We start from the raw sequence: 11,496 nt of genomic DNA on the forward strand, positions 1-11,496 counted from the left end.
CTTGATAAAGCAACGAATACTCAGTTTTAATTGCAATTTTACAACAGGACTTATGATCTCAAGTGCAATATCCTACAAGATCTACTAGCCTCCCCCACTGTTATGTTACAAGTGAGTGTAGTTTTACATATGCATACTACACTCATGGAGTCTATTTCTCCATTGAGTTTTACATATGTAAAACTACACTCATGAGTGTAGCCATGAGTGTAGTTTTACATATGCATTCTACACTCATGGAGTCTATTCCTCCATTGAGCTACATAAGCTATCGCCCACCTATATTTTAAACAACCCCTACAAATGGTTGTCTTGTTGTCAAGGAAGTTCATTAAGTTGAGTTAAAGGATTATTCTTACTTGGGTGCTCAAAGGATGGCTAATCCCTTTTAGATGCTCAAGGGATGATTAAATTTAAATTATAGCATCGTTTAGAAATCTTGGGCAATCACATTGTTGATCCACAATTGAAAACAATTGTTTAGAAACCAAACGGGCAACATTGATCGTTTATTATATAGCTATGAGTACCTGATAGAAAGATAACTTCGAATTCGTACGCAAAAAAAGTTTTAGAAAAAAAAATTAACCCAAATAAATTTTAAGATATTAGTCATGCCTAAAAAATATAGTGAAGCATCATGAAGAGAATATTCCATACTTAGAACAAGTAGGGTGGCCAACATGTTTGATTAAAGGGAATCACCCAAGATCCTTCAATTGGGTTTCAGAAGCAAAAGAAAGAGGTTGACAAGTGGCACAAGTGGAGAGAGAGGTGGAGCAAGAAAAGAGAAAGACATCTGTCTGCGGTGGTAAAATCTCTCTTCTTCTTCTTCTTCTCTCTTCTCTCTCTCTCTCTCTCTCTCTCTCTCTCTCTCTCTCTCTCTCTCTCTCTCTCTCTCTCTCTCTCTCTCTCTCTCTCTCTCTCTCTCGGTCAGTAGGGTGGAGTAGTAGATATGTAGGAAACATTAGTAGCCAAACTTCATATAGATGCACTCAAGAATAATAACATACATGGAGGTAGTAGATACCTAGGAAACATTAGTAGCCAAACTTTATATAGATGCACTCAAGAATACATGGAGGTATAAATGAAGATGGGATCCTACTACCATGATAAAAACAACTACTTCTGGAGGTTAGATCTATTTCTCTCTCTCTCTCTCTCTCTCTCTCTCTCTCTCTCTCTCTCTCTCTCTCTCTCTTGGGAGAGAAAGAGGAAGCAGGTGAACAGAGGGAGACATGTCTCTCTCTTCCCTCTCTCTCCCTCTCCGCGCAAAGAGGGGATAAAGGGAGAGAGAGAGCCGCAGAGAGGGGGAGCTCCCCCCCTTCCTCTGCACAGGCAACAGCATACGCATAGAGGAAAGGAGGGAGGCGGAGAGAGGGGAGGACCTCTGGGGGAGAGGGAGAGAGAGAGAGAGAGAGAGAGAGAGAGAGAGACGTCCTCCCCTCTCGATGCAAAGTGCACAGAGAGGGAGAGATGTCCTCCCCTCTCTGCGCATAGAGAGGGGAGGACATCTCTCCCTCTCTTTGCGCCGAGAGGGGAGGATCTCTCTCTCTCTCTCTCTCTCTCTCTCTCTCTCTCTCTCTCTCTCGTCAACAAACTCGGGAAAGAAAAGGGGGGATTCCCTCGTTTCCCCCCCCCCCCCCCCCCCCCCCCCCCCCCCGATTCAACCATCCTATGGCCGGATCTTTCTTCTTTTGACTGTTGCCCCAAGATATCTATGATCAAAAGGTGATAAGACTCTGAAATCTAAGGAAATTAATGGAGTTTTTTAAGACTTTGACTAAGTTTCCAAGCACTGCTAATATGTACTCAAACTGTTAGATTCTGCTTTATCCAACATGTGTGGAACGCCAAAAATTGTCGAATATTCGAGAATGGTGCCTCAACGGCTAGCTTCTTGGGAATTATCTACGAAAGTATGGATCTGATAATTTCCATGGGGAGAAGAAGAACTCTGATGAGTGGAGACAGACTTGTCTTGCGTTCGCAACCTCTTAAGAGTAAAGTAGCATGGGTGATGATTGTATTGCTGTTTGTTGTATCAAGCGTCTTCGCAAGGCTCGATACGAGTTTGAGACTACTCTGTAAATTTCTTGATGTTTAATACAAATCATACACTCACAATTGTGAGTTTGGCCCAAAAAAAAAAAGACTTTGACAAAGTTTAAAAGGATTTCATCGTTTGCAAATAGTAAAGTAACCAGTAAATCTTGACTTATTTTTCGTCACCCTCTTAAGCATCTCAAAGAACAACTCAATCTTGACTTGTTTTTCGTCACCCTCTTAAGCATCTCAAAGAACAACTCAATCTAGACTGATTTTTCAATCACCCTCTTAAGCATCTCAAAGAAAAATTCAATTTGGGCTGATTTTTCATCACCCTTTTTCTCTGTTTCCCTCAGTAGTAGAACATGAGCACCTAACCAGCAGTGGTACCAAGAGCCAAGCAACTCACGTGCAACAATTGCCCTCTTAACAAAGCATAATCTTAAAACCGAGTATACAAGCTATCTTTTTTGGCATGTCAAGCCTCATTGGTAGGCTCTCACTTAGATGTGCACTCTCCTATTGTCCATCAGGAATGGTATGGTCCAACCGCATTTGGTCATGGAGAAAGCCATTTAAAAACATAGAGCCTTGCCTCCACAGCCTTAGTCACACGACGTAGTAAATTGTTTGTTTCCCCAACCCAAAGCTCTAAAAGACTCGGCAGAAAAAGCAAACAAAGGATAATGTGGCATTGCCAAGTGCATCTTGTCACATCCCGTGAAGTTTTCTTAGTAGAGTGTAGGAAAGGTTTACCTCAACTTGGCCTAGAGCTGTTGACAGTCCAAATTAGTCCTTTTCATAAAATTAGGTAAAAGGACCAAAATATTGATGAAATATATAAAGAAATGGTTCAAGGGTCCTGCAAATCTGCAACATTTTATTAGTACTTCCAATTTACATCTCAACAAGGAGGAAAATGGTTCAAGAGTCCTGCAAATCTGCAACATTTTATTAGTACTTCCAATTTACATCTCAACAAGGAGGAAATCCGGCCGTCTAAGCAAAATGACTTATTTGGACACTAGTTCCTATTTATAGCCACTTTGTGCACCACCTTCAATAAACTGTGCCTCACAGACCCCCCATACACAAGTATACGCACAGCCCCACAACCACGTAAGTACCGTTAGCACCATGTCACTATCAGTTTATGTTAGTTCCAAAGGAAGACGGCCAAATTTCAGAAGTGACACAAATCACTATTTTTCTGCATGTATAAACACACATGCCCGCTGCATTGCCCCAAGTAAGACTTGAAATTATTTGAATTGAAGTCATAACCATAATACTCTAGTCAGAATGTGGTGTACCTTAGAAAGGACAAACGTGGGGAGTGATATAAAAAAAGACCAATTGTTGGTATAACACTCCCATATACATTGTGTCAAAAACAATGAGACGTTTTTGCTTCAATTCTCCTCATTTGCATTCAAAACAATGGCCACAAGCACACCAAAAATCTATGATATTCTCTCTGGCCATTCTGACATAACCTTGAGGTTGAGTGACCACTCCAAGAATCTAATCATAATGCATAAGGGGTGGCATCACCAAGCTGAAGTGGCCACACAATACAGGTCACCTAGCGATTTCATCTTTCGGTAAACCATGTTGTCGGCTCAATTTAGGAAGCTAAATCACAAAGCCATGGCACTCAAGTAACATTAGAGACATCTTAGGGATGCCGCCCCACTACGACTACGTACTCCTAATCTTGTCTGTTTTAAAAGACCAAATGTATACAACTTGCTTTAAAAGTGGTCAATTCTGATCAGCATAAAAACATATATTTGGGAGATGGATCACAAAGGGCATTGAAACAAAAAGCCCCCATTCACAAATGTCAAAAGCCTCTCCCTCATGCTACCCCAGCCATGCTGCAGTTTAATATGCAAATGAAGGGGACTTATAAAACACAATGCAGCTAATGCATTATGCAAAAAATGTGCACCTTCATCATGCTTCGGCCATAAGCTGAGATATCTTCCCTTCTTGTGCTGCAAATCCTTGCTCCGTGACACGTAGCCACACATGCAGCAGCGAAGGTCACAATCAAACTCACCAATCCACTCGCGAGGCCTATCCCCACGATGGCCACAATTGAAAGCCCCCCCTGTTGGTTCAACAGAAAGAGGGTACCCGTAAAGATCTGAGTTACCTTTGAAAGAGCTCATCTTGAAGCGGGGACCGCCAGTAGATGTATTCGACAGAGTGGGTGAGATGGCTCCAAAGAGCTTGTTGTTTGAAACGTCGAAGAATTTCAATCTTTGCAGAAGCCCGATTTGGCCTGGGATGGGGCCGGAGAATTGGTTTGCGTGCAGATCGATGGCATTGAGGTACACACACATGCTTAACTCAACAGGGATGTTCCCATCTGGATGATTCTTGGAGAGGTTCATACTGACAAGATAGCTAAGGTTCCCAATGTTGGGGGGGATGGGGCCCTCGAGGTGATTCAAGGAAATGTCGAGAGTCTCCAAGAGTGTGCAATTTGCGAGGCTCGGAGAGATGGTTCCTGCAAGATTCGACGCATTGAGAGTGATGGAGTATACTCTGTTGTTGTTGCAACCTACCCCCATCAAGCACACATGCTTAACTCAACAGGGATGTTCCCATCTAGATGATTCTTGGAGAGGTTCACACTGACAAGATAGCTAAGGTTCCCAATGTTGGGGGGGATGGGGCCCTCGAGGCAATTCGAGGAAATGTCGAGAGTCTCCAAGAGTGTGCAATTTGCGAGACTCGGAGAGATGGTTCCTGCAAGATTCGACGCATTGAGAGTGATGGAGTATACTCTGTTGTTGTTGCAACCTATCCCCATCAAGCTGCTTGCACTTGAGCCCAAGCATGGGGTCTTGTGCTTGTCCATGAACTCAAGCCTCCACCCTTTGAAGCCAAAGCGCTCAGAAATCCTTGCAAACACATTGCATCATCGCCGAGAGTTTGTGCAAAGGCTGCTCTTCCTTTACGCTTCGAAAACAGTACAAGTAGAAGAGCCACCATTAAAACAACCTTTCATGTGCGCATGGCTTGCCAAGGACTAAGGCGCTAAATAGCAACAGCAAATCTCTCTCATGGAAACGGATCCTCAGCTGCGTGCAACCTTGAGCAATCTCTCTCTCTCTCTCTCTCTCTCTCTCTCTCTCTCTCTCTCTCTCTCTCTCTCTCTCTCTCTCTCTCTCTCTCTCTCTCTGGTTAAAGTACTACCTTCAATTGTACGTATCTGTGTCTAAGGCAAAGCCCAGCCCACATTATGTCTGAGGTTACAGCTCTTAGCACGAGCACAACCAGAGCAGCCGGCCAGCCAAAGAGAATCTTGCAGGGGCCAGTGCATACGTGTCGAGTGCCCTTTTTGGCCGGCAAGTGGCTGGCTGGCCGCTGTAGCCCATGCCCTACCTTCCCCGGCAACGTCTCCAGCCTCCTGCCATCCAATCAAAACTCTGCAGCCCTCTTCCACTAGCTGGCCGAGCTGCACATAAGGTAAGTCCTGCATCCCCAAGCCTCTCTCTCTCTCTCTCTCTCTCTCTCTCTCTCTCTCTCTCTCTCTCTCTCTCTCTCTCTCTCTCTGGTTAAAGTCCTGCCTTCAATTGTACGTATCTGTTTTCAAGGAAAAGCTCAGCCCACATTATGTCTGAGGGCAAAGCTCTGCCCTCCTCCATCTCTCTGCGCATAAGGTAAGTCCTGCACCCCCAAGCCTCCCTCTCTCTCTCTCTCTCTCTCTCTCTCTCTCTCTCTCTCTCTCTCTCTCTCTCTCTCTCTCTCTCTCTCTCTCTCTCTCTCTCTCTCTCTCTCTCTGCGCTTTGAATAATCAGCTAAGACAAAAGCTTGCTTTCAAAACGCTACAAAGACTTGAACCCATAGAAAAGCCCAAAACTGGACTTTACGACAGAAAATGGGACATGATCAGACCTTCGAGGAGGAGCGCTCTCTCTCTCTTCTAAGTGCGTGCGCCGTGCACGGTGTCAAACAAACAGACGACAAGGACTTGACAGACCTGCTTTCTCAAGATCCGGTTGACAGGCTCGAGTTGCGCACGGCAATACGTGTAGAGCAGTGGGCGTGTAAGGAGCCCTTCATGTGTTGCATGTAGATTTGCCGCTGTTATTTGCCGGTGGTTATCTGTCTCTCACGATATCTGGGATACACAAGCCGAAGGGAGGCAATGTTGCTTCTGTGGCTGCCTCAGCCTGCGCAAAGGTGGCTTCTGTAGATGCCTGGGGGGACGGGGCACTCTCATGCCTCAGCCTGCGCGAGCAGTGTACAGCCGAAAAAGGAGGCTTCTTCATCTTCTATATGACGCTAACTTTACCTTTGGTCTTGTTGTGGGGGTGGATGTGTGTGATCTCTATGACATATACATATTATCGCGCATGGAGCCTATTTGCACCTACGTGGCTCGGAGTTTACTTTATTCAATTTATAGTGAGATTCTTCAAGAATCTACAGATTTTCTTTCAAGGATCTTTTGCTCTTACAAAAGGAAAGAGAAAAATCGAACCCACGCACATCAATGGTCAACCCTTAACCCTGCTCCCGTAACCACCCATCTACTTGTTTTTGTTAGCAAACCATGCAGAAACAATATAAAGAGATTTGCCTCTGCCCTGAAATTCTGAGCGTCCCTTGCCCGTCGCCCTCCTTGTGCGCACCGTCCTCCTCACCCATCACCTCACCATCTGCTGATGTTTTGTCTGTACTAGAAGCAAATTTCTTCCCCCTACTCTCGCATCTGCCAAGATTTGCTCTCACGTTTCTTTTTTAATAGTCGTAGGACCTACTATGTGGTAGACATGTTCATAGAAGGATAAGAATGGCTATAGGGATGGAAATCAGATATGGATTGTCCATGCCAGTTATTTTTCCCATTTTACCATATATTTAGCTTATGTTGTAATATATGGATAAGGATGGCTATATTAATGAAGGGATGGAAATCAGACATGGTTTGTCCATGCCATTTATTTTTCCCATTTTACCATACATTTAGCTTATGTTGTAATATATGGATAATGTAGTAAATTCCCTAGATCGCTATGTGCTGACGAGGATAATTGGTGATGTAAATGACTATGCTAGCCCACGCTCAACCCAGTTCCAAATTCTACTTTCATATCCCTTCAATTTTCAGTATAGTTTTAAGTACGTTCAAATAGAAAATGCTTATTGTCTCCACCACACTCTTGTCCTCTCCAAAGCATTTTCTCGTTCATGCAAGTGTGATTATGACAACATTGTGTTGATGTGAAGATGAGCTTTACTGAGATGTTAAGATAAATGCAAGTAGAAGAGAACGTACCCTTTTATTTGGGTGTTGTGGGGGTGAGAACATGTTGAGCATTGACTTCGTCATGCGTAGAGCCTTCTTCATGCGATGAAGGGTTAAGGCTGTCAAATTTGTCTCGAAATTCTATGCGCAAGCTAAGGGTTTGTACATCAATTTTACCAAACCTGAATCCCATGTACCTTTTAGAGTCGGCAACCACCTATCTCCTTAAACTTATCATTGGATGGCTTTCTTTTCATTTGTAGGACTTACACTAGCGGAGGAGGTCGTGGTGAGGTTCTTCTTTACCTAGTGCCCAAGTGTTACTGTTCACTTTTGTTTATATCATTAGGTAGAAGAGTCAGTGAGTCTTACTGATTTCTCACTTTTGTTTATATCATTAGGTAGAAGAGTCAGTGAGTCTTACTGATTTCTCACTTTTGTTTATATCATTAGGTAGAAGAGTCAATGAGTCTTACAGATTTCTCAGGTAGACTGAAGAGCCGTGCATTCTCTTTTGGTTACCTCGTAGGTTAGGACGACCTTAGTTGTTGGTTTTAGTGCATTGTGCATTGAGTCTGCGCTTTGGATCTTGTTGTGATTTGTGTTAATAGGTGGTTGTGATGAGTTTGGATTATATCCATAAAAGATCGCTATCATTTACCCCATCATCACTTCATTATCATTCCGTTTTGTTCACATTTTTTTTCTTTGTTGCTTTAAGTTAAATATAGGAGTAGTATTTAGTTTAGGACATTGTTTGGTGTTCCAAAATTCAGCCCAAAGTTGCTTCTAGATTCCATATGAAGGTTTTTTATGGTAAAGTGACTGAAATGAACAAAAAATTGCATAACTTGATATTGGAATGTGTGAATTGAGTAATTCTTGTTTGTGTACATGCATATAACTTAGAAGGACATATCGGTTGTGTTTTGAGTCATCAACTGTGATCTATAGTAGAATTTATAGTAAGTGGCCATGCTGAGTTTAAAACGTAGGACAGAGGTCAAAAAGTGACCAAATTGATTGATACAGGGTGTCGTTGGGAAGCCCATGAGGTGAGTAAGCCAGAGGAAATGACCAGATATCAAACAAAGTGCAAGTGGCAACTACCACATCTGTAATTTTTTTCACATCAGAGCATACCATCAGAATCCTTATCTCTTGTACTTGCGAAATCCACCTTAACCAAGTCAAAAAGGTTGAAATATTGAGAAAACCCAGCCAAATTGGCCAAGTGTACCAGATCCAAAGAAGAAGTGCCATTTGACAGGTCAAAACCAAACATTTTGGGACAACCATAGGTGCACAAGAACCAGCAGGTAATAGGCTAACTGCAAGAAGTGTCAAATCTTCAAAACTCCAAAAGTGGTAGCTATTGCGATTGCTGCCACCTATGCCATATTGGGACCAGAGTGGTGCCAATTGATTCCTAGCAGTGCAAGGATTCCAAATATACCTATCTTGACTCATTTGGACTAGTAAAAGTCCCCAAATCACCCAGAAACTAGCTATCATATGTTTGAACCTGGGAATTGACCAAAGGGCTTAAAAAAGCATCTAAACTTCTTAGGCATATATAGACTCCCAGACCAAGACCAATCAATGGAAAGTGAGTAGGCCCAAAATTTCCATTAGTGGCAACTATCGCTGTTGCTTCTTCTATCTGGCCCAAAATTGGGATTTGACCACACCCGATTTGTAGGTTATCTTGCAAGGATTCCAAAAATGCCCTGGTTGAATCAAAGAGACTCCAAAATCACTCTCAAAATCCTTAAGTAAGTTAGGACTTAAACTGCCAGATGTTGATCTAATTGTTAGGATTTTGCAGTTTATTAAGTTCAACTGCATTTCCAAAGAGAAAATTGGAGTAATCACTCAAAAGCCAAGAGGCAAAGTGCTTGATTTTGTGCATGCAGGTCTTCAAAGCATTCCAACAGCAAGATAGCAACAAGGGAAACTGCAACTTGACTTATCAAGGATTAGGTTTGGATTGAGTGGTTGAGTTGTGTGAATTAATGTATTTGAGGTTAGGAAGGTATCTTCAAAGAGGAGCGAGGACACAATACAACCAAGTGAGTTTAGTGTCAATAGAAGAGAGTGTCATCAATTAGAGTTGGATTCCCTAGCCCCAATCATAGAAGACAGTAGTGAGACTAACACCTCTTATGAGCAATACATCTACCTTATGGCTGACCAAAACACCATGGCTCACCAACAAACTCAAGTTGGAGGGGGAGGTAATTCAAGGAGTATGAATCAGGCACCAAGGTATACGAGTATCTTTTTAGAGAAATTGAATGCTCATGGAGCCTTGATATACTCTGAGCGAGGACGTAAATGTCCAGAACCAACATCTAGCAAGTCTACAAACCTCTTCGTAGATGATCATGACATTACATCTCAATTGAATAGACAACCGATGCCAAATCAGCAAGAACAACAACCAACACCACCGTCATTACAAGCATGGATTCAATAGCATGCAACACCATACCTAAACACAAACCTAGGTGATTATCAAGCCATGACTGGGCTAAGAGTACCACCACTCCAGTAGCAATACCAAGATGAGAGTAGAACATGACCATAAAATTTGGCAAGGACAGAAGTGCCATATCAATGACGAGAGCGAGAAGAGAGGATTCCTAGGGAGGAATATCCACCAGTAAGACCGATCAAGGATTACGGGCTAGGAATGCCTCTAAGGGAAGAACCCTTACATGACCTAAGACCTAAAAGAGCTCTTGGAGGGAGGGGGAGATCCCATGCTTAGATTTGTAGATCACCGCAGGATCAGACCTTCCCAAGTCCAGAAATGGGTTAACAAGAAATATCCAGGGACTAGAGATCATAGAGATCACGTAGCAACCTTCGTACGCATCATTAAAGTTGAGGAAGTCCTAGATTTCCCCACACAATTTGCAGGATCCGATTTGATTTTGGAAGATGACACTGCTACTTGGTTCGATTCCGTGGAACGTAGGGACTTCAAGTTGATGGAAGAAGTGTTTAAAAAGTTTATTGAGCAATTATCCCAACGGGGAATAGCTCATAACATTGTCTAACAAATCCATAAGTTCAAGCAGAAAGAAGGTGAATCCGTGCAAAAGCAGCCTTAAGGCTGAAAGGATACGTAAAATTCTACCCAGCAGAGGAACTACCGACCCAATCAGGGATGATGCTTATCTTTATCCAAGGGATAAGGAGGAATGCAGATCTCCAGATAGGTCTCCATATGAAAAAGAACACTTCTTTGAACAAACTAACCAAAGAAGCTCTATACTTGGTAAATAATTGTGATGTCTACAAAGAAGGGGAGTTCAAGGATCTAGAAGATGATTCCTCCTCACAGCATAGTGGATCCGAATCCGCCAAGTTGACGCAAAGATTTGAACCATAGCCATCTCAAGAACAGTTCATAAAAGAGGTTCTTAAAAGGATCCAACCGTTTACTAAGCCACATGTTAAGTGTGCACTTTACCGCACAGGTTGAAGGCTGGGAAATTATAAATCCAAATCCTTTTGACCCATTTAACTCTATTTTTTGTTTAACCTATGGTAGTGTTAGTATATAAGCTTACCTTAATCAAATTTTTGAAAGAAACAATGGTGTGTCACTCACCACTCAATGCTTCTGTCATGAAAGATCCTGTGCTGCGAAGAAGAAGGAGGTGATGCCGCCGCAATGCTCGATCACTCTCTCTCTCTCTCTCTGTCAATCATACACACACACACACACACACACACACACACACACGTGAGCACACGAAGGAGAAGGAGACAGAGATAGAGCAAGGGCACTTCTTAGCTTACACCTCCAAGAATGAGGATTGTTAGGTCGAATGGACCTTTTATAAGAGATTGATCCATTCACACATAGGCGTTCACAGTGGCCGGGTGTGGCACAACTACAATAAAAATAAGATTAGTGTGCCTCTCGAAAATCACCTACACACCTATTGGACCGACAAGCCCAATCCATGACTCAATCAAATAAATAATATGCGTCCGTCGAAGGTGATAGGGTGTTCGTGAGGGTTAACATGGCCCCCTTCTTGATGTAGATCCCGTCCTCGGAAGCTATTGAGATGAAGTTCGTCGTTCATAGAGGTGGAAGCGCATCCGAGATTGAATGTCCTCAGTCTTCTTCAATCACTACAAAATCAACCAAAATT

At 42.8% G+C, this 11,496-nt stretch overlaps 2 protein-coding genes across 2 annotated transcripts; both read right to left on the reverse strand.

Annotated features, from left to right (window-relative positions):
* Positions 1-3,793: 3,793 nt before the first annotated feature.
* Positions 3,794-4,870, reverse strand: LOC147465989 (uncharacterized). The gene has a single exon (XM_086523137.1). It carries the CDS (start codon positions 4,632-4,634, stop codon positions 3,858-3,860), a length of 777 nt encoding a protein of 258 aa, XP_086379263.1. The 5' UTR covers positions 4,635-4,870; the 3' UTR covers positions 3,794-3,857.
* Positions 4,871-4,875: 5 nt separating this feature from the next.
* Positions 4,876-6,648, reverse strand: LOC147465990 (uncharacterized). Its single transcript, XM_086523151.1, has 5 exons — positions 6,200-6,648; positions 6,050-6,126; positions 5,452-5,542; positions 5,263-5,312; positions 4,876-5,025 (listed from the first exon to the last, which is right to left on the reverse strand). The coding sequence occupies exons 1-5, from the start codon at positions 6,339-6,341 to the stop codon at positions 4,876-4,878; spliced, it is 510 nt and encodes a 169-aa protein (XP_086379277.1). The 5' UTR covers positions 6,342-6,648.
* Positions 6,649-11,496: the final 4,848 nt, after the last annotated feature.

The sequence above is a fragment of the Adiantum capillus-veneris genome, chromosome 1 (assembly GCF_014529385.1).
Source record: "Adiantum capillus-veneris isolate H3 chromosome 1, ASM1452938v2, whole genome shotgun sequence".
Lineage (NCBI taxonomy): Eukaryota > Viridiplantae > Streptophyta > Polypodiopsida > Polypodiales > Pteridaceae > Adiantum > Adiantum capillus-veneris.